The following is a 27500-nucleotide window of genomic DNA, read 5'->3' as shown; positions in this document are numbered from 1 at the left end:
CATGTGTAGTGGGTAGGAGGGGTTGTCCATGATGGCGTGATTAGCCATCGAGCCGTGATATATGTATGTGGAGTTTTAAATTAATTGTTTAATGAATTGTTTAATGAATTAATGAATTGTTTAATTAATTGTTAATTCCTCAGGTCCTATCTGAAGAAGCAGCAGCAGCTCAGTGCTCTGAGGGTGATGCAGAGAAACTGTGCTGCCTACCTCAAACTCAGGAACTGGCAGTGGTGGAGACTGTTCACTAGGTCCTATCTGAAGAAGCAGCAGCAGCTCAGTGCTCTGAGGGTGATGCAGAGAAACTGTGCTGCCTACCTCAAACTCAGGAACTGGCAGTGGTGGAGACTGTTCACTAAGGTACTGCTGGCCTCTCCCCTGCACACACACACGTGCACACAGACATGCACACATACACGTGCACACAGACATGCACACATACACGTGCACACAGACATGCACACAGGCGTGCGTATGCAAGCACACACACAGACACACAGACATGCACACAGGCGTTTATACACACATCGGAATATATTAATGTGCAATGCACACACTTGCACACTGTACACAGTATGCATTCTCACACACACACGATCAGACAGACACATTAAAACGAATTAAATGTACAATAGACATTCCGTACCTGTAACTTAACATTACTGATACTGATGAGAGGGTGAGTGTTTGTGCCATCAGACTGACCTCTGACCTTGTGCCCTCCAGGTGAAGCCCCTGCTGCAGGTGACCCGTCAGGACGAGGAGATCCAGGTCAGGGAGGCGGAGCTTCAGAAGGCCAAGGACCAGCTGGGCCAAGTGGAGCAGGACTACACTGACCTGGACAAGAAGCACACCCAGGTACTCATCTGCTCTGGTGGTCCTCTCGTGACGTGATGCTGCATTGGCATATGTTTCTATAAGGCCATTATTATCGCCCACCCTACACCACCTCATTGCTGGATTGGAGCTCTGGTCCTTATTAGGGATGAGCCGATCCGATATTGGTATCGGTATCGGCCGCCGATATCAGTAAAATAGCTGGATCGGGTATCGGTAAAAAAATATATATATATATATCGGATCTTTTATTTTTTATTTTTTTTATAATAAATAAAATAAGAAATAACCATTCAGTACATTTATATCTATGTGTTAATTTGTTACATTTAGTTTCACTAAGTTAGGAAAGCTTGATGTTGCCTTGCTGCACAAAAGAATGATCCCAGTCTCTTCCACACAGTGACAGTGAGGCATACAGTTTATTAATTTAATTAATGAAGTTTATTTTCTGTCTTTGTTTACAACAAATCAAAAACACACTTGTGATCCTTTACAATTCTTTTTGTATTTTATTTTTTTATTATTTTTTAAACAAACATATAAACAAACATGACAACACACGATAAGATATACAAGCATTAATTGTCAGGGCACATCCAATGAGTTCACATTTTAGTTAGTTGTCTTATATAAGATATACGGCCTAATACCTGTTATCTAAAAAAACCTACACACATATGCTCAGCTCGAACCCCCCCCTCCCGGACCCCACCTTGAGAAGTACCTCCACTATCCCTCGCACCTAACCAGACACTACCATTATAAGCTAGCTTTTATTCTCTCCACCACTTCTAACCACATTGACATTTTGGATTCATTGAGACCTTTACAATTCTTAAAAACAAAATATATAATAATAAAAGATAAAAAAAAACTTGGATACATTTATATTTCTTTTACTTAATTTTTTTTACAATGGGTATCGGATCGTATCGGTATTGGCCGATACCCAAACCCAGGTATTGGTATCGGGACTGAAAAAGTCGGATCGGTGCATCCCTAGTCCTTACCAGGTATTGGTATCGGGACTGAAAAAGTCGGATCGGTGCATCCCTAGTCCTTATCACACTCGCTCTGGTGATTGGCTTACACTTAAGGTTCCTAGAGTTTGCACTGAATTAGGAAGATCTGCGTTTAGCTTCTGTGCCCGCAGAAACATGGATTGTTTTGCAATTCACTTCATGACTCAATTCATTAGTATCTATTGGTCAGTTTAAATCATTAATAGCAAACCACTTCACCACAGTCTACAGTTGTTTTGAATTGTTTTAGATGTTTAATTGATTGACTTTCTGTTTCTTATACATTAATTGTTTTTGGTATTTATTATGTGTTGTATTTCTCAGTGTCATTGTAAATGAGAGTTTGCTCTCAACGATCCTTCGAGATTAAATAAAGATTGAATGAATGAGCGTGTGTGCGTACGTACGTGCGTGCGCGTGTGTGTTGTTCCCCACTCTCTCACTGTCTCTCTGCTTTGAGGAAGTGATAAACTCATGCGTATGTCACTCATATGATCAGAATCTGACACTTTTTATTCGCATAGGAATTTGTCTCGGTGACAGTTGGCGCTAGGACCTCACAGGACGGCGCAAGGCTAAATAAATAAACACAATTTATAAAATAATATTCCCCATTTCTCTCTGTTCCTTCTCTCCGTCTCGCCTGTGTGTTTGCTCCTGCCTGCGTTCCTACAGCTCCAGGAGGAGAAGGCGGTGCTGGCGGACCAGCTGCAGGCGGAGGCCGAGCTGTTTGCGGAGGCGGAGGAGATGAGGGCCAGGCTGGCCAACCGGAAGCAGGAGCTGGAGGAGGTGCTGGGCGAGCTGGAGGGCCGTCTGGAGGAGGAGGAGGAGCGGGGCGCGCAGCTGACCACCGAGAAGAAGAGGACGCAGCAGCACGTGCAGGTTAGTTAGGGGGGATGGTTGTAGCCATAGGTCTAAGATCAGTTTAGTGTGCGTAGATACATATTTTTTTTTTAAAGCACAGAAAACACCGTACTGATCTCAGATCTGGTTTGGTTTGTTAATATTACTTAAATAATAATAATAATAATTCATTTAATTTATATAGCGCTTCTCAATAACCCGAAGTCGCTGACAGTAGTCGGGAGCAGGGGTACAAACAAAGAGACGAAAGCAAAGAAACAAAACAAAACAACAAAGAAACAAAAACAAAGGAACATGAGACCATGGGGGGAACGGGGGAGACAGCCTGATGGCACAAAAAAAAAAACTTACTTACACATTTTAGACATTTGATAATGGGCCTACGGTCGTTCTCTCCCTTACTCACTCACGACGCCGTCCTCCTCCTCCTCTCCTTCCTCCCTCCTCTCCTTCCTCCCTTCTCTCCTTCATCCCTCCTCTCCTTCCTCCCTCCTCCTCCTCCCTCCTCCCTCCTCCCTCCTCTCCTCCTCCTCCTCCTCCCTCCTCTCCTCCTCCCTCCTCTCCTCTCCTCTCCGCCTCCCTCCGCTCCTCCTCCTCCCTCCTCCTCCTCTCCTCTCCTCTCCTCCCTCCCTCCTCCTTCCTCCCTCCTCTCCTTCCTCCCTCCTCTCCTTCCTCCTCCTCTCCTCCTCCTCCTCTCCTCCTCCTCCTCCCTTCCTCCCTCCTCTGCTTCCTCCCTCCTCTCCTCTCCTCTCCTCCCTCCTCTCCTTCCTTCCTCCCTCCTCTCCTTCCTTCCTCCCTCCTCTCCTTCCTCCCTCCTCTCCTTCCTTCCTCCCTCCTCTCCTCTCCTCCCTCCTCTCCTTCCTTCCTCCCTCTCCTCTCCTCTCCTCTCCTCCCTCCTCTCCTTCCTTCCTCCCTCCTCTCCTCTCCTCCCTCCTCTCCTTCCTTCCTCCCTCCTCTCCTCTCCTCTCCTCCCTCCTCTCCTTCCTTCCTCCCTCCTCTCCTTCCTTCCTTCCTCCCTCCTCTCCTCCCTCCTCTCCTCTCCTCTCCTCCTCTCCTCTCCTCCCTCCTCTCCTTCCTTCCTCCCTCCTCTCCTCCCTCCTCTCTCTCTCCTCCTCTCCTCTCCTCTCCTCCCTCCTCTCCCTCCTCCCTCCTCTCCTTCCTTCCTCCTCTCCTTCCTCCCTCCTCTCCTCTCCTCCCTCCCTCCTCTCCTTCCTTCCTCCCTCCTCCCCTTCCTCCCTCCTCTCCTTCCTCCCTCCTCTCCTCTCCTCCCTCCCTCCTCTCCTTCCTTCCTCCCTCCTCTCCTCTCCTCCCTCCTCTCCTCCCTCCCTCCTCTCCTCTCCTCTCCTCCCTCCTATCCTTCCTCCCTCCTCCCCTTCCTCCCTCCTCTCCTCCCTCCCTCCTCTCCTTCCTTCCTCCCTCCTCTCCTCTCCTCCTTCCTCCCTCCTCTCCTCTCCTCTCCTCTCCTCCCTCCTCTCCTTCCTTCCTCCCTCCTCTCCTCTCCTCCCTCCTCTCCTTCCTTCCTCCCTCCTCTCCTCTCCTCTCCTCCCTCCTCTCCTTCCTTCCTCCCTCCTCTCCTTCCTTCCTTCCTTCCTTCCTTCCTCCCTCCTCTCCTCCCTCCTCTCCTCTCCTCTCCTCTCCTCCCTCCTCTCCTTCCTTCCTCCCTCCTCTCCTTCCTTCCTTCCTCCCTCCTCTCCTCCCTCCTCTCCTCTCCTCTCCTCCCTCCTCTCCTCTCCTCTCCTCTCCTCCCTCCTCTCCCTCCTCCCTCCTCTCCTTCCTTCCTCCTCTCCTTCCTCCCTCCTCTCCTCTCCTCCCTCCCTCCTCTCCTTCCTTCCTCCCTCCTCCCCTTCCTCCCTCCTCTCCTCCCTCCCTCCTCTCCTTCCTTCCTCCCTCCTCTCCTCTCCTCCCTCCCTCCTCTCCTTCCTTCCTCCCTCCTCTCCTCTCCTCCCTCCTCTCCTCCCTCCCTCCTCTCCTCTCCTCTCCTCCCCTTCCTCCCTCCTCTCCTCCCTCCCTACTCTCCTCTCCTTCCTCCCTCCTCTCCTTCCTCCCTCCTCCCCTTCCTCCCTCCTCTCCTCCCTCCCTCCTCTCCTCCCTCCTCTCCTCCCTCCTCTCCTCTCCTCCCTCCTCTCCTCCCTCCCTCCTCTCCTCTCCTCTCCTCTCCTCCCTCCTCTCCTTCCTCCCTCCTCCCCTTCCTCCCTCCTCTCCTCCCTCCCTCCTCTCCTCTCCTCCCTCCTCACCTTCAGGACCTGGAGGAGCAGCTGGAGGAGGAGGAGGGGGCCAGACAGCGCCTCCTGCTGGAGAAGGTCACCCTGGAGACCAAAGTGAAGAGTCTAGAGTCTGACGTGCTGAACACCGGGGAGCAGAGGGACCGATTCGGCAAGGTGTGTGTGTGTGTGTGTGTGTGTGTGTGTGTGTGTGTGTGTGTGTGTGTGTGTGTGTGTGTGTGTGTGTGTGTGTGTGTGTGTGTGTGTGTGTGTGTGTGTGTGTGTGTGTGTGTGTGTGTGTGTGTGTGTGTGTGTGTGTGTGTGTGTGTGTGTGTGTGTGTGTGTGTGTGTGTGTGTGTGTGTGTGTGTGTGTGTGTGTGTGTGTGTGTGTGTGTGTGTGTGTGTGTGTGTGTGTGTGTGTGTGTGTGTGTGTGTGTGTGTGTGTGTGTGTGTGTGTGTGTGTGTGTGTGTGTGTGTGTGTGTGTGTGTGTGTGTGTGTGTGTGTGTGTGTGTGTGTGTGTGTGTGTGTGTGTGTGTGTGTGTGTGTGTGTGTGTGTGTGTGTGTGTGTGTGTGTGTGTGTGTGTGTGTGTGTGTGTGTGTGTGTGTGTGTGTGTGTGTGTGTGTGTGTGTGTGTGTGTGTGTGTGTGTGTGTGTGTGTGTGTGTGTGTGTGTGTGTGTGTGTGTGTGTGTGTGTGTGTGTGTGTGTGTGTGTGTGTGTGTGTGTGTGTGTGTGTGTGTGTGTGTGTGTGTGTGTGTGTGTGTGTGTGTGTGTGTGTGTGTGTGTGTGTGTGTGTGTGTGTGTGTGTGTGTGTGTGTGTGTGTGTGTGTGTGTGTGTGTGTGTGTGTGTGTGTGTGTGTGTGTGTGTGTGTGTGTGTGTGTGTGTGTGTGTGTGTGTGTGTGTGTGTGTGTGTGTGTGTGTGTGTGTGTGTGTGTGTGTGTGTGTGTGTGTGTGTGTGTGTGTGTGTGTGTGTGTGTGTGTGTGTGTGTGTGTGTGTGTGTGTGTGTGTGTGTGTGTGTGTGTGTGTGTGTGTGTGTGTGTGTGTGTGTGTGTGTGTGTGTGTGTGTGTGTGTGTGTGTGGTGTTGGTGTGTCTGCGTTTACATGCACATTAATATTCCTGGTAGGGATGCTTGATATTGGCTTTTTTACCGATACCGATATACCGATATTGTCCAACTCTTAATTTCCGATACCGATATCAACCGATACCCAAAAAAACTGAATAATTTCAGGTAATTAACATTACACATCTCTTGTCGTGTAATTAACACAACATTATGCATACTTTGACAATAAATAAAAATAATAATTTGTTCTTACTTGCTTGCCTGGGTAAATAAAGGTTAAATAAATGTAAAAAATAAATATAAAAATTTGAATACCGATATTTTCTGATATCACATTTTTATGCCAATATCGGTAGGCCGATAATATCGGACATCCCTAATTCCTGGTATTGTCCAGGATACTTCGGTATTCTGGCTATGAGTTGGCACATGCGAACACCATATCCTATTTATAATAAGCATATCACAACTATTAGGAACCTGAATATGAATAATAATTGAACATCTTAATAAGCACAATATTATTTACACTCACCAGTACGGGTTCAGAAAGAAACATGCAACATATATGGCAATAACACATCTAATTAATGAAATATACAAAGCTAAAGACAGAAAGGAAAACACTATAGGTATTTTTTTAGACTTATCAAAGGCATTTGATACAGTCAATCACAATATCCTCCTGCAGAAGCTCTCACATCTTGGAATAAAAAACAATGCACTGCTATGGTTCACCAGTTACCTTAAAGATAGATGTCAGTCTGTATCCTATAATGGGATAAATTCTCCTTTTCTTCCTTTACTTTGCGGTCTGCCCCAAGGTTCAATTATTGGGCCTTTGTTATTTTTGTTATATATCAATGACCTCCCTAACGTCTCAGACAGGCTGTCGAAAATTTTATTTGCAGATGACACGAGTGTATTCTATTCACATAAAGATCCTGATACCATCATTAGGGTCATAAATGAAGAACTTAACAAACTATCAATTTGGTTTAAATGCAACAAATTATCACTAAACATTAAAAAAACGAATTTCATTTTTTTTTGTCTCAAATCTGTGATTTTTAACTCCTCATCTAAAGTAGTGATCAATGACATTCCCATAGCTAGGGTGTGTTCTACACGATTCCTTGGTGTTCTGCTTGATGAATCCCTATCATGGAAACCTCATATCACAGCCATAACGTTAGGTTATGACTATAACCAAGTTCTGTTAACACTAGTGGACGCTCAGCGTCTCATTGCATATATCTCGCTTCAGCATATATACACTGAATACATTTCAAAATGTACCTTTAAATGCCAGCATTCATCTGGCCACACCCCCATCCGCTTACCTATATAAGCAGGGGTGGTGCCACACACTCATCTCCTTCCCAACAAATTTCACCACAATGAAAAATCAAGGGCCGCAGCGGCGTCTAGACGCTGAGCGTCACTAGTATTAACAGAACTTGGTTATAGTCATAACCTAACGTTCTGTATCACACTAGCTCCCGCTCAGCGTCTCATTGCATAATAGGAGCTGAGCGGGAGCTAGAAGCTCGACAAATACACCCCGCTGAAGGCCCCCCACAACCATCAGAACAGGGAGGGCCGAGCCCCCCCGACCCCCCCTAATGGAGGGCACCCCCCCTATTAGAGGTTTCCCGGGAGGGCGACGGACCCGACCGTCCGAAGAGGCACTCAAGCAACTCAACGCACAGGGTGAGCAGACCGTGGCCTGACCCCACGACTACACACACGCACAACCCGCATGCCACCCGGGAACGAACGGAGGGAACAACCTCGTTACTGCCCCCTAGAATCACGGGGTCAAGGGTAAACCCAACCCCGTGGCAAGGCCGTAGCAGCGGAGCGCGAAGGAAGACCCAGACCCACCAATGGGACTGGACCCCCTGGAACGGGGGCCCGGAGAAGTCCATGATGCCAGCATCAAGACCCCACCAGGTGGGCACTTAGTGACCCCGCCCCCCACATCGCCAGCGTATTCGGACAAAGGCCCCTCAGCCGAGCGGGCCCTGTCCCCCCAATAGTACACCGCCTGGCACACTGACCCTGCAGAACAGGCAGTCAGCATGGCCGTAAGCACACAAAAAAGGTTAACCAACGGAAGTAGGCAGCGCACCGGGGAAAAACCAGGCAACAGGCTGTTAACCCTAGCCTGGAGACTGCGGACGAGACAGGCGCCAGAGGAGACAGCTGAACACAGCCGCCCCGGCGGAAAGGGCATAAGCTGGCGGTGTTGCATGACCAAGCCTCCATTAAAAAAAACCCACCCAGAGGGGTTGAGGCAGAGAAGGCTGACACGATTGGCAGACGTCATGAACGTGCAGGGGCACCCTCAACTGGTGAACCCGGGAGTTGACACTGCTCCAACACACCAGGGAATCAACCACCTTGGTGTTACTCAATGCGGTGGTTGTTCCTATAACCCCTCAAGAAAAAACTCCAAAACACACCTGCGGGTATACACCGGCTATACCGCAGTACAAGTGTTTCAGTTTTTCAAAAAAGGGTTAACCCAGGCCTACGGGTCGACGAAACATTACTTCGGACCGGGCCCGGCGATACGGGAAGCACAGGGTCACCAGAGGAGGTCAAAGACCACCCCAACAGGCCCCTCTTCGCCATGCGTGAGAGAGGAGCGAAAAAGAATGGAGAACCAGCCCCAAGCACACCGTACTTGGTATTCCCAGGCGGTCTCCCAACCAAGTACTAACCAGGACCAACCTGTGTAGCGGCCGAGATCTGACGAGATCGAGCGTGTACAGGTTGGCATGGCAGTAAGCCATTAGGACAGTGCTGAGTAAAAAACGTACCCAACCAGGGTCTCCATAGTGCTTAACCCTGTGACACCCGGACCGACCTGGCATTTTCCCCCCTGAAAAAAGCCCAAGTCCCTCAGGGTACCAGAACAGCAGATCTGCATCCCCGGCGGACAACGGGTTCAACTGATCCGACCAGCATGACCAGAACCAGTCCCATGCCCTAACCACGCCGACATGCCTACTCCAGGAGAAGGGGCAGATATGCGTGTTGATCTTAAACATGAAAAGAAGGCGCCACCCAGACGTTCGGGCGAACCGCGCCCGGTGGCCCACCCCCAGGGCGTGAGACCCCTCTACATATGTTCAGATCCATTCCGTCATCATCCCCCAGATATGAACGAGAATCCGTCGATAACCAAACCAGGTCGTCGGATTTGGTCGTCGGAAGAGGAAAAACCTCCATCCCAGTTGCTTTATAAAAACGCTGTTTTAACCTCAAGCAACCAAGGCGTGCCAGTCAGTCGCCTGTTTACAGAACACCCCGAGCTAGCACTATACGTGCGTCGGGACACACCCACATCAATGAACAGGCTATTTAGACCTGTCATTGAATCCCCAAGGCGCCCAGGGGAACGACAAGAGGGGTGTGACACTTCCTAACTCCAACTCTTTTTAATAGAAAAGCAGGAAGCACCAACAGTATGTATCCCAGTCTACACAGCCGGGGGTAAAAATGTTTCACATTTTTACATCCCACCACCCTCCCATAGGAAGGAGACGGGAATCCCCAGAGAGACTTCCCACGCGAGCTGTACAGATTGAAAAGAATATATTGCACCTTGAGCCATGTAAAAAAATTGGTTTTAGGGCTCTCCGGGGAGGAGGCACTGAACCCATACACACTCAATAATCGAATTGAATCGAATACATACACAATAGAGTAGGACTCCTTCTTGAGGGTCCACTCACCTTGACAATCTGAGGAGGAGGCTCTGTACTCTGAAGGAGGCTCCCTCACATGGAAGGAGGAGTCCCAACTCACAGAAGGCCCGAATAGGAGCTTGGTGAGGAGGAGCCCTGACCACCCCCCCAAAACAGATCCATCACATGGACCTGAACAGCACACAGAAGTCCTACCAACAGAGACGCGCACGGTGACGTACTCTATGGCGGGGGAATTTCTGCGGTGCACACGCCCAATATTCCAGGCCGTGGGACCAGGAAACTCCCTCCCCCCCCTCACCCTGTAACGTGCCGAACCGCAACGTGACAGGAACCTTGAAGGACAGGGGGTTTACCCCTGACCAACAGAAAAAAGGGGGGAGGAAAGGTTACCAGTTCACCCCTTTACGACCCCACACCCATGATACGATGTAATGACAAAAAGAGAGTATGACACAGTCATAGTCAGCTCCATGAAGCGTCTGACAGCTTCACACAGCGCATGAGCTAACCTGCTATCTGATTTTTACTAAGGAAAAAACACAGAATAGAGAGGGCTCTTCAAGAGCCCCGGTACCAAACTAACACATGTGCTTCTGTGGCCAGTCCAACCCAGTTGTAGGTCACATGACACACACAACCCATCATCACCTACAAAAAATGGCAAAAACACTCTACAGAGGAACGCCGTTTTTCATAATGAGAGAATACATAATTCTCGATTAGTATCGGCCACAGGCCTTGCTAAGCACACACGAAAGCGACCAAACAATCTTTTCTTTTAGGAAAATAAAGTTTCTCCAGCAGTTTTAGCACAACCTCAGCAATCAAGCTAAGAGTTACATCGTATCCCTACCACACAGTGACACAATGTAGTGCAACAACATGTCTGATAGGAGGATGAAGAAGTCCCCAGGGAACCGGGGGGAAACACAATCCTCCTACTTTACCCTTAATACGGCCAGTTAAAACAGGAAAATTGTCATTACAGGCTGAGAAAAGAATCATTCTTTACTCATTTGTCACTAAGCATAGCTTTATAGGTTAGTTAACCCCCTTAGTTGTGAGTACACAGTACATATAAACACACATGATGTTTCTCAACACAACAAACCAGATCATTTTCACATCTGTAACAACAACCCGATTTGCATGGAGAAGCTAAATACCAGTGACAAGACAATTCACACATAACTCGCGTCGTATCCTAAATGTAGTGCAGCAACACTCGTTTTGGAAAACATCGTTATTTACAAAACATTTAGAAGGGAAAGCCAGAAGAAGTGTATAAGGTCTGGCCAAACCTTGCCTACCCGGAGCGTAGATCAACGAAGTGCAGTCTCAAGGCACCGTAGTAAACACAGCCGTTCTGTGTTGCCGACCCGGCCAGCGTCGCCGCTCCAACCCGTCGCTACGGTCCCCTTTGTTGACGCAGGCCTCGCCGTCCTGGCCCAGGGCAGGTTCGACGAACATCCTCTGTCAAAGATGACGTCGTAGTCAAGAGTGTTTAAAACATGTTATAATCAAAGCACGTTCAACAGAGTAGCATTAAGCTAACGGCCGCTCCAACCGTCGGTCGCTACCGCCCCTGCCCGCGAGACGCCGAGCGAACGGCGCACGCGACCAGAGGGGAGCTTCGAATCCCCCCCGCCTCTCCCCGTGAGGGAGAGGGGAGTTGAGAACCGCGGCGGCGCGCGAGGGGCCGGAGCCACCCCGCGCTGGGCCTCGGCCGATAGCAGCAAGCTAACGTTTTCCTAGCCTAGCCAGGTAGGCCACCTACTCACCTAGTGATCACAGCAGGCTAGCGCCCAGCTAACAGCTGACTGGCTAACAGTAGGCCACCACTAGCACGTAAGCTAAGCAGCGATAGCAGCAAGCTAACGTTTTCTAGCCTAACCTAGATAGGCCACCTAGTGATCACAGCAGGCTAGCGCCGCAGCTAACAGCTGACTGGCTAACAGTAGGCCACCACTAGCACGTAAGCTAAGCAGCTATCACCTGAACTTGTACACAATGATATAACACTCACCCAGACAGGCTGCCGTTCTGAAACCCTCCTCACTTTTTAAGAGAAAAGAGATACAATATGTTAACACAGTTTTACAACAGTGATTTTACCAACACCCGACGGAGCCAGCACAATACCCAACTGGCCTGTGTAGCTGACTTTGAACACAGATCTTCCGCTAATGAACATCTATGCCCATATCTCCTCGTGAGGGAATACTCTCATTTGGATATGAAAGATGGGGCCTAACACGGTGACAGAGAGACATCCACTCGTCCAGAAAACACAGGGATCACCAGTGTTAATGGTCGTGGCCCACTAGTTAAACTATAATGGGCTTCAGATCAAGGTCTTCCGCTGCTGCCTAAGAGGCTGAACAAAAGACCTTAATCTGGGGCCGGTGTTCGTAAACATTGTCAGTTAGCCCCCATAGCACTAACAGACAAGTGGAGCCGCAAGCAAAACAGTACTCACCCAACCTGAAACCCACCGCTTCTCACAACAGCGGCGCGTCCTACAGTTCAGCTGTGTCCTGAAAGGTTTCACCCCAACCAGCACAGCAAGGAACTGCAGTTGAGAGGCATGCAGCGGCGTGCTCCCAATACGAAAACCGGTGGAGGATTTTAGAATGATCACCATCTTCCAGACACTCCAGTGACGAAGACAATATCGCCGTATTTTCTCGAAAATAGTGAGGGAGAAAATAAAGATATGATGTCAACGTATCTCCTTGTTCTTCCTTTCCTCGTAAACATTGCTCTTCCAGCCAATATTTTTCTCCACGTCAAGTGGGCATATGAGCAACACGTTGCTTGTGATGAAATTTGAGAAGGAGATGAGTGTGTGGCACCACCCCTGCTTATATAGGTAAGCGGATGGGGGTGTGGCCAGATGAATGCTGACATTTAAAGGTACATTTTGAAATTTATTCAGTGTATATATGCTGAAGCGAGATATATGCAATGAGACGCTGAGCGGGAGCTAGTGTGATACAGAACTACAAAAATGGCCAAGAGTATTGGTATTCTTGGAAAAACACGTCACTTGCTGAGCACCGAGGTTGCCACAATGTTATATTACTCTATGGTTTACCCATATATCAATTACTGTAATTTAGTTTGGGGTAGTACTCATCAGACCAAACTTGAGCCCATATACCGTCTGCAGAAACGAGCTCTAAAAATAATCAGCTGTGTTCAACGAAGTCATTCTTCTCAGCCTCTATTCCATAAGTTAGGTATACTCAGTGTTTATCAAGTGAATCATCTTCAGACTGGTTTATTTGTGCATAGTTCTTTAAACAGAGCCCTTCCCCCTTTCTTTCATGACATGTTTTCCCACAATCACCAAATTCATAATTACCCCACACGTAGTTCCTGTTTGCTTAGACCAGGGGTTCCCAAACTTTTCAGGCCGGGGCCCAGAAAATAAGGCGTCAGAGAGCCGCGGCCCAATGCACATCGTCTGGCTTTTTTTTTTTTTTTTTTTGCCAGGCGACCGATTTTTTAAGCCAAATATCACTTCAATCCTATTAAGTTAGTTCAAGTTAGTTATTCATTTATGTGCTATTTATGAGAGGGCTAACTTGTTGCAAAATAATAATGATAATAATAATAGCCTCATTAAAATACTATTGTTGCTTCGGTTGTTTTCAGCGTTTTATGTGCATAATCTGTTATTTAGTTTGAAATGTTCGTTGAAATAAGTAGATTTTTCGTTTTTGTTTATTTATTAAGTTAATATAAAACCATATAGTCACATTTTAGAATACAATAGAATATAATTTTAGAATACAACTAGAAACACTGTCCTGGCCTGCTTCTAAGTTCAGTGGCCTGACAAAAAAAAAAAAAAAAAAAAAAAAATTTAATCATCTCGCGGCCCACCCGTGGCTGCTCGCGGCCCACCTTTGGGTCGCGACCCCGACTTTGGGAACCACTGGCTTAGACCACCCTTTCCCGCACTTCCCAATCTCAGTTTTGTTTGCTCTACCGAGGGTCAAAGTTGTGGAACTCTTTGCCTCCACATATTTTGGAATTTTCTTTTCTGAAATTCAAAAGAGCACTGAAATCTCATCTCCTAGAGCAGTGATTCCCAACCTGGGGTCCGCGGACCCCTGGGGGTCCGCCAGGGGGCGCAGGGGGTCCGCCAGACCACAGATGATTTGAGGTCTTTTTTTTTTTTTTTTTTTTTTATCATCAGAAGCATGAATAGTCTCTCCACTACAATAAAAAAATAAAGATAAATAAATAAACATCTAGACATGATTTTTGAATGTTAACAGTAGGCTACCGGGTAGCCGCTAAAACGCGAATCAGTTGACTGTATCACTTTCTGTAGCTAGCCTAGCACGCTAGTTAACTTTCTCGGCTCGTCTGCAGTCAGCCGCCAGAGGCGAAAATGTGTGACAAACGAAAAGGAGATGATGGCAGCTCATCTGCAAAAAAAGTTAGGACCTACAGCAATCGCGAAAATTACATCACCATGGGCTTCACTGAGGGACCAGACAAACGAGTGTGTGATTTGTGGAGAAAAGTTGGCAAACTCGAGCCTGAAGCCCAGCAAGCTGAAGAGACATCAGGTGTCTAAGCACCCAGAAACCGTTGGGAAGGATCCAGACTTTTTTCGGAGGAAAGAACAGTCTCTCAAGGCGAACAAGCCTGTTGATGTTAGAGTAGCGTGGAGCAGGGGTGGCAGTGATTTACAGAAGGCTACCGAAGCCTCCTTTGAGTGTTCGCTTTTAATTGCAAAAGCAAAGAAACCGCACAATATTGGCGAGCAGCTCATCAAACCAGCCTGCATCAAAATGGTTTAGAAACTGTGCGGCCCACAGGTGGCGGATAAACTAAAATCAGTACCACTCTCGAACAATGTAGTGAAATACCGAATTGATAAGATGTCAAGTGATTGCGAGCAGCAGCTGTCAGAAAAGCTTAGAAAGGGTCCATTTGCCATACAACTTGATGAAACTACAACTGTCGCAGACGAGGCTGTGCTCATCGTTTATGTGCAATATATTGAAAATGAGGATCTGAAGCAGGACATTCTCATGTCAGTCAACCTTACTACCACCACTCGAGGTGAGGATATTTTTACTGCAGTGGATTCTTACTTCATTCAACATAAATGCAAACCGTTCACCATTAGGGCCTGATTTGAGAGGATGAATACAGGATTTGAATATTGGCCAACATTTTTAAATACATAAGGTGCAAGATTAGATTTGTTGATTGAAGGCACAAGTCAAAGAAGCATAGTGGGTCTAATTATGATGCATATGCCTGTGTATAAGCAGTTTGTTATTAAAATGACAAAAAAAAGGTATTAAACCCAGCTAGGACAGATTCTCTCTGCTACTGATTGGAATTTCCTGTCTCATATTTAGTTTAATTTGTTGCATTGATTTGTTCCATAAATGCAAACCGTTCACCATTAGGGACTGATTTGAGAGGATGAATACAGGATTTGAATATTGGCCAAACATTTTGAAATGCATATGGTGCAAGATGAGATTTGTTGATTGAAGGCACAAGTTAAAGAAGCATAGTGGGTCTAATTGTGATGCATATGCCTGTGTATAAGCAGTTTGTTATTAAAATGACAAAAAAAAGGTATTAAACCCAGCTAGGACAGATTCTCTCTGCTACTGATTGGAATTTCCTGTCTCATATTTAGTTTAATTTGTTGCATTGATTTGTTCCATAAATGCAAACCGTTCACCATTAGGGCCTGATTTGAGAGGATGAATACAGCATTTGAATATTGGCCAAACATTTTGAAATGCATATGGTGCAAGATGAGATTTGTTGATTGAAGGCACAAGTCAAAGAAGCATAGTGGGTCTAATTGTGATGCATATGCCTGTGTATAAGCAGTTTGTTATTAAAATGAAAAAAAAAAAAGTATTTTATGGTATCTTATTAGGAGGGGGTCCGCGAATTTCATCAGAGATGTTTGGGGGTCCCTGGGGGGAAAAAGGTTGGGAACCACTGTCCTAGAGCACCAATATTTCCCATATGGACTTCCTTTACAAACTGTGGTCTGATGGCTTGTTGTATTTTGTTGTTGTATTTTCGTTTTATTATATATTCTTCCTGTCATTAATTGTTTTCTCTATACCAGAAATCGTATGGTATGGGTGCCTTCTTCGGTGTCTATGTAGGCCTGCTTGTGTGTGTTTGTTTGTTTGGGGGGGGGGGGGGGGGATTTTATATTTTATCTTGATATAATGTAATTTTGCTTCCTGGTGAATGCCACATGCAAGCCCCTTGAGGGTTTTTAGGCAATTCTCCTACACATCCCTTGTGGATTATATTGTATTATATATGTAATTGTTTTTATATGTGTAAATAAACAAACAAACAAACAAACATGCGAACACCATATCCTATTTATAATAAGCATATCACAACTATTAGGAACCTGAATATGATCAGGATATGCCAATATTCACCTGGATACTGTCCCTTCACTGTTATCATTGTTGGGTTTTGTGGTCTGTGTGAGTTCCGTTTCTATGGTAACTGTTATGGTTTGTAACCGACCCCAATCGCACAACACAAGACAGGTATGATGGTTTGCCAAGAAACAGATATTTATTTAGAACAGGGAAAAAGGGCACTGTCCCTTTAAGGGAGAAAACACAAAACACTGGAATAACACAAGAGGGGAAGGTAAAGTGCCTTTAAGAGGCGGGCAGGAAAAGGGAACACTATGGGAAGGTAAGGGAACGCCTAAGGGAAGGTTAAGGGAACGCCTAGGGAACAGAGGAACTAGAGACTAGGAGAACTAGGGAAAGAGGACTAGGGACTAGGAGAACTAGGGATAGAGGACTAGGGACTAGGTGGAACTAGAAGGGGAGAACTTGGGACAGAGGGGACTGAGGCCCGCGGAGGCGGGCTGGGGAACAGGGAGGAACTGGGGAAAGAGAACCGCGGAGGCGGGCTGGGGACAGGGAGGAACTGGGGACTGGTGGGAAAACATCTGGGCCGCTCTGCAGAACAGAGGAGAGGGTTAATATTCAAAGGGAACAAAACAGAGCAGATGCAGAACAGTCCAAATAACAAAGTAACAAAGTAAATACTATCTTCGTGTGAACAAACACACAGTGGGAGATGAAATGTCCAAAATAATATCCACGAGAGAACAAAACAGAGTGGGAGATGAAATGTCCAAACAAATAACTAAGTGAGAACTAAAGGAGGCAATACGCTGGGTGAGTGACATCACAATCAAAACTCACCCAGGCGTATGCGTAATGGTGCAGGAACAGCAGCGGGACGAGGGCAAGGGGCATTACGCTGAGTGAGTGACATCACAATCAAAACTCACCCAGGCGTATGCGTAAAGGTACAGGGACAGCAGCGGGAACGGGGGCAAGAGGCATTACGCTGAGTGAGTGACATCACAATCAAAACTCACCCAGGCGTATGCGTAAAGGTACAGGGACAGCAGCGGGAACGGGGGCAAAAAGCATTACGCTGAGTGAGTGACATCACAATCAAAACTCACCCAGGCGTATGCGTAAAGGTACAGGGACAGCAGCGGGAACGGGGGCAAGGGCACTACGCTGAGTGAGTGACATCACAATCAAAACTCACCCAGGCGTATGCGTAAAGGTACAGGGACAGCAGCGGGAACGGGGGCAAAAAGCATTACGCTGAGTGAGTGACATCACAATCAAAACTCACCCAGGCGTATGCGTAAAGGTACAGGGACAGCAGCGGGAACGGGGGCAAGGGCACTACGCTGGGTGAGTGACATCACAATCAAAACTCACCCAGGCGTATGCGTAAAGGTACAGGGACAGCAGCGAGACGGGGGCATCGCCACCGGGTGGCTGGCTGTCCGAGCCGAGGAACAGAGTGCTGGAACAGTGGCGGTGGCGAGGGTGTCGTCCACCGGGTAGCCGACTGTCGGAGCCGAGGAACAGAGTGCTGGAACAGTGGCGGTGACGAGGGTGTCGTCCACCGGGTAGCCGCTGTCGGAGCCGAGGAACAGAGTGCTGGAACAGTGGCGGTGACGAGGGTGTCGTCCACCGGGTAGCCGCTGTCGGAGCCGAGGAACAGAGTGCGCGCCACACCTTGGTGTGCGCGTCGGAACAGTGGCGGTGGCGAGGGTGTCGTCCACCGGGTAGCCGCTGTCGGAGCCGAGGAACAGAGTGCTGGAACAGTGGCGGTGGCGAGGGTGTCGTCCACCGGGTAGCCGCTGTCGGAGCCGAGGAACAGAGTGCGCGCCACACCTTGGTGTGCGCGTCGGAACAGTGGCGGTGGCGAGGGTGTCGTCCACCGGGTAGCCGCTGTCGGAGCCGAGGAACAGAGTGCGCGCCACACCTTGGTGTGCGCGTCGGAACAGAGAGACGCATCGGGGTGCGTCTGCGAGGAGGAGTGTGCCAAGCACGAAGGTCTAGAAGATGCGCGTCCGCGCGCTGGTCGGGAGAGCGTGCCAAGCTCGAAGGTCTGAAGTGGAACACTGGAATACCTCCCGTAGAGGATTAGAGAGCGCAGTACAGTGTCTCCCTCCAGGCAAACGGCGACAGGTGGCGAAGGCTTGAGCGTATCTGGCGCGCTGGTCTGGAGTGGAACACTGGAATACCTCCCGTAGAGGATTAGAGAGCGCAGTACAATGTCTCCCTCCAGGCAAACGGCGACAGGTGGCCAAGGCCTTGCAGATGCGCGTTGCGCGCTGGTGACTGGAGAGCGTGCCAAGCACGAGGATCCTTGGAAGATGCGCGTTGCGCGCTGGAGACTGGAGAGCGTGCCAAGCCCTTGAAGATGCGCGTTGCGCGCTGGAGACTGGAGAGCGTGCCAAGCCCTTGAAGATGCGCGTTGCGCGCTGGTGACTGGAGAGCGTGCCAAGCTCGAAGGTCCGGGAGATGCGCGTTGGTCTAGATGTGCGTCAGGACGAACAGCTGCGCTGGGGTCTGCAGTGGAACGCTGGGGTGCCTCCCGTGGAAGTTACAGGGAGCGCAGAACAGTCTCCTCCACAGGCTACGGCGACAGCAGACGAAGGCTGGAGCAAACATCTCAAGGCTGGAGAGATCCATCTTACAGCATTGGTAGACCAGAGGATCTCCCGAAAGAGTCTAGATGTTAGAGAATATGACTCAGCATGAATACAACACGACCCCACGCCGAAACGAGGGGAAGAGCCCTGGTATTTAAAGCCCACAGGGGAACTAATTAGCCTGCCACCACAGGTGCGAGAGGTAATTGATAATAGTCCAGGTGTGGCCACTGAGAGTAAACGAGAGTAAAGAACGAGAGGGTGGGGGCTAGAGAGAGTGAGTGAGAAGGGAATTTCTAACAGTAGGCTTTAAAGAAACAGAGAAAGGTGGTGAGCAGCGGGCAAAACCTCACAGTAACGCTCTAAATATTCTGTTTGCTCCTGTATACCTGATCTATACGGGGATACTGTGAAGATGCAACACCTATCCCATCTGCGACCTGATCCAGGATATTAGCCAGTATCCAGAATATGTATGTGCATCTAACCACAGTGAATTTCAATATAAACTGCACCCAGGAAAAATCTCCATCTCTCTCTCTTTATTTATCTCTTATCTCTTAAAGACATATACATCAGAGATGTATAAAGAGTAGGGGTGTAACGATGCATCGATTAATCTAAATGCATTGATTCTAATGTGTTAGAATCAATGCATCGATTTGAATATGTTAGAATCGATTATAATAGAAATTCATCGAAATGAACTTTCTTTTAATTAAAATGTTAAAAAAAAATTGTATGTTTTTTGTTGTTGTGTGTATTGTTTTTATTGACCTATAGCCCATTCATGCTGAGTGAATCAGTTCCCCCAGCCACATTTGTGTATTCAAAAATTTTGGGGGAATTAACTGATAGAAAATTAATCGAAAATTAATAGAATCGCATCGAATCGTGTGTCAAATGAAGAGATTTCATGACGCATTGAATCGTTGCCTGAATAATCGTAATCGAAATTAATCGTTGTGAGGTCGCATTGTTACACCCCTAATAAAGAGAGATGTACATTTGTGTGGTTCATATTGATTTTCATTAGGGTCTGAATGATCTGAGCGTATTGGCACTTCAGTTTTGAATTATCTAATTGCAGTGCCATACTTTAACACCTTCTCCATAACCCCCCCCCCCCCCCCCCCCCCACCCCACCCCAGGAGAAAAAGCTGCTGGAGGAGCGTCTCAGCGAGGTGACGGACCAGCTGACCGAGGAAGAGGAGAAGACGAAGAGCCTCAACAAACTGAAGAACAAACAGGAGGCCGTCCTCGCTGACCTAGAGGGTAAGCGTCCCTAACATGACCTTAACATGATCCTAACAAGATCCCAACATTGTCCCAAATCCTGCTGCAACAGTCTTACTCGCAGTCGTATTGATCTCTGCTGATTCCATGCTGTTTGAGCTGTGATCCGACCAGGGCTGGGTATCATCTGTTGAAGTTTCCCATAGTGACACTGGTTCTGGTAAAAGTCGATACCAGTTCTAAAACTGTCCTTTTTTTAGCTGCGACCAGCAGCTTTATAGGTCACTCTGTTGGTTGGTTGGTCCACAAAGGTGTCCCAATCTTCTAGCGGCCACAGTTTTCGCCCTAGTAGGCTGGAATTAGGTCAAGTGCAATGGTGGAAAGTATTTTGACTTGTACTTTATGTGAGTATTTTCATTTTAGGGAACTTTATACCTTTACTCCACTACATTTCAAAGGAAATACTGTACCTTTTACTCCACTACATTTATCTGAACCCATCAGTTACTAGTTACTTTTAAGAAAAAGATTTTGTATAGAAAACATGGCAAACATTTATGAAGATTATATACTTTCACATTTGTCAACTTCAAGAGGACGTAATCAGAGCAGTATAACTGAACCACATACCACTTTAACATAACCTTTAATCAGAGCAGCATAACTGGACCACATACCACTTTAACATAACCTTTAATCAGAGCAGCATAACTGAACCACATACCACTTTAACATAACCTTTAATCAGAGCAGCATAACTGGACCACATACCACTTTAACATAACCTTTAATCAGAGCAGCATAACTGGACCACATACCACTTTAACATAACCTTTAATCAGAGCAGCATAACTGGACCACATACCACTTTAACATAACCTTTAATCAGAGCAGCATAACTGGACCACATACCACTTTAACATAACCTTTAATCAGAGCAGCATAACTGGACCACATACCACTTTATCATAATCTATAGAGGTCAATGGATTGAGGATTGAATGCTCCCAAGCACTGGAATACACAAACATCATGTAGAATGCATACATTTACTTTAGATACTTGAGTACATTCAATAGCAAATACTTCTCTACTTTTACTTAAGTAGAATTTGAATGGAGGACTTTTACCAGAGTACTCATTTATCTATTTCTACTGTGTCTCTTTCCTCCCTCCTCTCCTTCCTCCCTCCTCTCCTTCCTCCCTCCTCTCCTTCCTCCCTCCTCTCCTTCCTCCCTCCTCTCCTTCCTCTCTCCCTCCCTCCCTCCTCTCCTCCCTCCCTCCTCTCCTTCATCCCTCCTCTCCTTCCTCCCTCCTCTCCTTCCTCCTTCCTCCCTTCTCTCCTTCCTCCCTTCTCTCCTTCCTCCCCCCTCTCCTTCCTCCCTCCTCTCCTTCCTCCCTCCCTGTGTGTGTGTGTGTGTGTGTGTGTGTGTGTGTGTGTGTGTGTGTGTGTGTGTGCATGCGTGCGTGCGTGCGTGAATGCAAGTGTGTACGTGGTCGGAGCTATTGTGGACTTGTTTCATTATGCAATTGAGCTACTTATAGGCCATAAGGTGAAGCCTGAGAAGTGGCTAGAAAATTCTCGTTCCCACCTCGGGGGACTACTCAATTTTCACTCTGGGTGAAGGGTCTATTGGTGTAGATTTAGACTAGATCCTTCCTCGCGAACGGATACTTGGTCACTGCATAGTTTTATTTGACGTATTGGTGCGAGTTCTGTCACGTATCTTGCCAATAGCAGCTCTCTTTGTTGCCAAGTTACAGACCACAATACATTTGTGTAAACAGTAACGTGACATATATGCATATACGCTACTTGCTATAGGCAAGCGATTGGATACAGCTGAGAAACGGGCCACAACGTACGTGTTATTAACCATATAATTAACCATATATTTAAATATCCCCTTCTCTCTAGTCTACACCAACAACACAGCATTGCACACGCTGTGAAAACGTCTTGAATGTTTTAAAATTTTGTTAAACAAAATCACACCGATGCAATTATTCGATAAACCTCCATAAACACACAATCCGTGATGCATGCAGCAAATTTGTATCAAAAAACACTTTACCTTGTGATTCCCAACCTGCGATATTAAAGATGCTGGTACAATTTTCTAAAGATTGAGGTTGTACACATAAAGCAGTTCAGTGGATAGTCTAATGAGAAAAATAATAGGCCCACACACTTTCAATCAAGATAGTTAATCAATCAAAACACTACACCATCCCCTTAATTTGGAATAATGTCAAAAGATTTACAAATCAATAAGTTGATTTGTCAGCGGTGCCTCCGGCTTGGCCGGCCGTCATACTGGCACAATTGGCGGTGTCAGCGGGAGGAAAGCCGGTGGGTGGTGATCTGGTCAGCGACTCCTACAGGTCGGTCAGGGCGCCTGCACAGCGAGGGAGGGAAATGGTGAAGGTAGTGTGACCTCCCACGCGTTACACTTCACCAATGAGAGTCCTCGCTGCCAGGTGCCTATGTATCGGAGGAAGCATGTGATAGACTTCAGGGCTCCCTAGACCGACCAGTGGGGGGAACATGCGCGCAACGACCAGGAAGGGGAGGGGGGAATTGGCATAACGACTAAATTGGGATGGGTGAAAATACAGAAAAATAGGAGGGGAAAAAGTGGATAAAAAAAAAAGTGTGTATTATTTTTCTCATTATATACTATCCACTGAACTGTTAAATGTGTACAACCTCAATCTTTTTTCTTTTTTTGAATTATCTTTTTCCTCCTTTTTCCGTTTTTTCTCCCATCCCAATGTTAGTTGTTATGCCAATTCCCAATCCCCTTCCTGGTCGTTGCGCACTCTACCCCCTACCGTCGGTCCGGGAGGGCGGAGACTATCACATGCTTGCTTCGACACATGTGTACCCAGCCCACCGCTTATTTTCACCTGGCAGCGCGGACTCTCACTGGGAGAGTGTAACGTGTGGAAGGTCACACTACCTCTCTTAGATCCTTCCCTTGCTGTGCAGGCGCCCCGACCGAACTGTAGGAGTCGCTGTTTACAACGACCAGGACCCACCCTCGCCGGGTTTCCCACCCTCTAACACTGCCAATTGTGTCAGTATGGACGGTCTGCCCGGCCGCCCCACAACCTCAATCTTTAGAAAATTGCTTCGTTAACGGAATCACAAGGTAAAGTGTTTTTGATACAAATTTGCTGCATGCATCACGGATTGTGTGTTTATGGAGGTTTATTGAAAAATTTTAAACATTCTAGACGTTTTCACAGCGTGTGCAATGCTGTGTTGTTGGTGTAGATTAGAGAGAAGAGGATATGATTTAAATGTATGGTTAATAACACGTACATTGTGGCCCGTTTCTAAGCAAGTAGCGTATATGCATATATAATTGTTTAGAAACCTATTTTGCGAACGTTAGAATGTGTTTTTGTCCATTTTCGTCGAGATGTACTCCGTGGATGACATGCTAATGTCACGTTACTGTTTACATAAATGTATTGTGGTCTGTAACTTGGCAACAAAGAGAGCTGCTATTGATCGAGCGCAAGATACGTGACAGAACTCGCACCAATAAGTCAAATAAAACGATGCAGTGGGCGGCTAGGTGGTGCAGTGGGCAAGGCACTCACCTCCAATGCTGGAGATGCTGGGTTCGAATCCAGCGCTCCACATTGCTATCAGCTTGGCTGGTCGTCCGCACTAATACAATTGGGCATAACAAAAAATATTGTTTGTTTCCGGTTGCCAACCGACCCTGCCGATTTAGGTGCGACCCAATATATTTTATGAGTTTAAAAAAAAAAAAAAATACAAAAAAGAGGCAGATTTTATTTTTATTTTTTTAATAAAGTTTCATAGAAATCTTAGTCAAACCTTTAGTATTATGGATATTAAACATGCTGGCAGAGTACATGCATCCATGTTGTTGTGAACATTTTAATTAAATAAAGAAATTCCCTATCCATAGTCGCCGTGGGAAAAAATTTAATAAATTCCCTACCTACCCATGCCTTAACTGACAACCAACAGGAAACAAACAATATTTTTTTTTATGCCTTGGCAGTATTAGGGGAGGGAAACTGATGGGTGGGGATCGGACGTTGTGGACAGCGACTCCTACAGGTCGGTTGGTGCGCCTGCGCAGTAGAATCAAGAAGCGACGGGGGCGGCGTCCCTCCAAAGCGCAGACCCCTGACGCTGAAAGATCGCGCTGCGCAGGTGAAAAGATGCGACGGCTGTTACCTCGAGTATCGGAGGGGACTTGTGCTATGTATGGCTTCGTCCACATTGCAGCCGGCTTGTGGGAGGCATGAAACAGCGTTCGTGACAGGGGAGGGTTGAATTGGACGATACGAAATTGGGATGGGAGAAAAATAGAAAATGGGAGAAAAAGTGGATTAAAAATAAATAAAACTACGCGGTGACCAAGTATTCGTTCACGAGGAAAGATCTAGTCCCGACTTTAAAATTATGATTGCGCAAAACCGGGTAGATTCTAAATGGAGAACTTTTTATTCCTAAATCTACACGAATATATCTTTCACCCAGAGTGAAAATTGCATAGTCTGCCGAGGTGAGAACGGGATGAAGCGATACAGCCTTCACCTTACGGCCTATTATCTCCGGTGCATTATTTATGCAGTACATTCCATTGTCTCTTCGGCTCATTAGCAGACCAGGCTCAAGTTTTTTTTTTGATCCACTTTTTCTCCCATTTTTCTATATTTTCTCCCATCCCAATTTTCGTATCATCCAATTCAACCCTCCCCTGTCACGAACGCTGTTTCTTGCCTCCCACAAGCCGGCTGCAATGTGGACTAAGTCATACATAGCACAAGTCCCCTCCGGTACTTGAGGTAACAGCAGTCGCATCTTTTCACCTGCGCAGCTCGATCTCTCAGTGTCGAGGAGTAACGCGTGGGAGGCTCACGCTGCCCCCGACACTTCCTGATTCTACTGCGCAGGCGCACCAACCGACTTGTAGGAGTCGCTTGTTCACAACGTTCGATCCCCACCCTTCAGTTTTCCCTCCCCGTAATACGGCCAATGTGTATTACTGCGGACGACCAGCCAAACTGAAAAACAATGTGGAGAGCTGGATTCGAACACGCGAATCCTAGCGTCTCCACACTGGTGGCGAGTGCCTTAGACCACTACACCACCTAGCCGCCTTACCAGGCTCAAGTTATATCCTCAGTAAGAATAGCTATAAACAAAAAACTAAACGTAAGATAAGATCCCATTTTCTAAGAATCCAACATTCTGAAGCTTTCCCATACCCTTCGATACCCACTGATTCCTTCAAATCAGTACTTACTTCAATCAAAACAAATCTGTGATACACAGGGGTGCGTTGGTTATTTAAAAGCTGGTTGCACTGTGTTTTAATGACGCCATGTGCACCCTCGCTCCCATGCACATAAATGTTCCCTTGCGTGCGCACAGACTAAAGACCAGCCTAATTGCCTCTAGGAATGGAATGTAACACATTTCATTCACAAGTTTTGTGTGAATGTATCTGAGGCTGTATCTGAACACACCTGACGACCTGAGCTATTGTTATGCAAAGTAGCCAGGTGGGTACTTGGCGAGTTGGCGCATCAGTTGAGTGCAGCGCATTCCTGTGTGCACGTGCGTGCACATCCGTGCATGTGCGTGCGCGTGTTTCTGCTCACAGAGCCGGTTGCTCGGTGTGCAACCCCCGTCCCATGACCAACGCACCCCTGGTGATACACAGCTCCAGGTCTGACCCGTCTGTTATGTGTGCGCAGAGCGTCTGAAGCGCGAGGAGCAGGGTCGTCTGGAGCAGGAGAAGTGGCGGAGGAGGATGGAGAGTGAGTCCGTGGAGGCCCAGGAGCAGCTGTCCGACCTGGGGCTGCTGTCGGCCGAGCTGAGGGCCAGTCTGGCTCAGAAGGAGAAGGAGATCACCTCCCTGCAGGCTCGGTGAGACGCGGCATGACATTCAATAGCTTGAATACTAATACTAATAGTTTGAAGAGGAACCTTTTACAGAGGAATATATTGTGAAATGTGCTCTCTCTCCCCTCTCTCTCCATCTCTCTCTCTCCTCTCTCGCTCTCTCTCCTCTCTCTCTCTCTCCCCTCTCTCTCTCTCTCCTCTTGCTCTCTCCCCTCTCTCTCGCTCTCTATCTCTCTCTCTCCTCTCTCGCTCCCCCCCCTCTCTCTCTCTCCCCTCTCTCTCCTCTCTCGCTCCCCCCCCCCCTCTCTCTCTCTCCCCTCTCTCTCCTCTCTCGCTCCCCCCCCCCTCTCTCTCCTCTCTCGCTCTCTCGCTCTCTCCCCTCTCTCTCTCCCCAGGCTGGAGGAGGAGGGTGCGCGTCGAACGGAGGCCCAGAGGGCTCTGCGGGAGGCCTTGTCTCAGGTGTCGGAGCTGAAGGAGGAGGTGGAGAACGAGCGAGGGATGAGGGAGAGGGCAGAGAAACAGAGGAGAGACCTGGGGGAGGAGCTGGAGGCCCTGAGGACCGAGCTGGAGGACACCCTGGACACTACAGCTGCCCAGCAGGAGCTCAGGTGAGAGAGAGAGAGGGGGGGGGGGAGCAGGAGAGAGAGAGAGAGCAGGAGAGGGCTAGAGAGAGAGAGAGAGAGCAGGAGAGAGATAGGGGTGAAGGGGGAGAGGGGTGGTATAGTCATACGCAAGAGTCAATAAGGGACAGAGCTGCCATTATCCGTTGGGACTTGATATGATATACGTATAATCAGGAAATCTATTTACCGTAATTCCTCTAATAGTAACCGGGTCTCAAATACAAGCCGGGTCTCTATTAATGGCCGGGTGTGCTCTTGAGCTAAGCAATTATAAGCCGGCCTCCTAATACAAGCCGGGTTACTAATATACTGAGCTGCATACTGAGCTAGTTACTTGATTTCACTTTGAAAACGTTGAAATGACCAGTGACCACCTGTAATTGCACTGTTTACTATTTCATACAGTACTTGGTTTCAATAAATGAACCCAGTACATTTTACTGGGTTCAAACTGACACAAAATGTTGATTTATTCATTATGATCCGTTTGAAAATTTGAAATATAGGCCTCCCTCTTATACAGGCCTCCTCCTAATACAAGCCTGGTACCCGCTACAGTTGAAACAAATACAAGCCGGGGTTACTATTAGAGGAATTACGGTATGTGGGTTATTCCTTCTTCAAAGGTACCATGATTTACAAGTGTTAAACACTCGACTAGTTGGAAAACAAATGATTTCTGAAAATGTCGTCCACCAAAAGCTCAGGATCTCGTATGTCATAAATGTCTTGATGAATTGAAAATGGGGGACCCTGATGTAAACAAGACGAAAGTCTTTCTCTGGTCTGCATCCCCTTAACAATTGTTTGTGTTGAGCCGTACTGTATTGTACCCATTCTGCAATCTGTTTTAAAGTTAATCAATAAACTCTGAACTTCTCTCCCTTTTCCTCTGTCACCTCCTCATCTCTCTCTCTCTGTCTCTCTCTCTGTCTCTCTCTCTCTCTCTGTCTCTCTCTCTCTGTCTGTCTCTCTCTCTGTCTGTCTCTCTCTCTCTGTCTGTCTCTCGCTC

General features: G+C 47.6%; 1 protein-coding gene across 1 annotated transcript in view; it reads left to right on the top strand.

The window, feature by feature from the left end:
* The window catches only part of myh14 (myosin, heavy chain 14, non-muscle), a 107344-nt gene that overhangs the window by 57905 nt on the left and 21939 nt on the right, over positions 1-27500 (top strand). Inside the window, 7 exon segments of the mRNA XM_084336752.1 lie at positions 252-360; positions 727-858; positions 2538-2744; positions 4967-5104; positions 19879-20002; positions 25718-25889; positions 26261-26473. Of these exon segments, the coding sequence (XP_084192878.1) occupies positions 252-360; positions 727-858; positions 2538-2744; positions 4967-5104; positions 19879-20002; positions 25718-25889; positions 26261-26473 (1095 nt within the window).

This window comes from Notolepis coatsorum, assembly GCF_963971535.1.
Source record: "Notolepis coatsorum genome assembly, chromosome: 19".
Taxonomy (NCBI): domain Eukaryota; kingdom Metazoa; phylum Chordata; class Actinopteri; order Aulopiformes; family Paralepididae; genus Notolepis; species Notolepis coatsorum.
The sequence above is the reverse complement of the archived record's forward strand: the minus strand, read 5'-3'. Positions and strand labels throughout refer to the sequence as shown.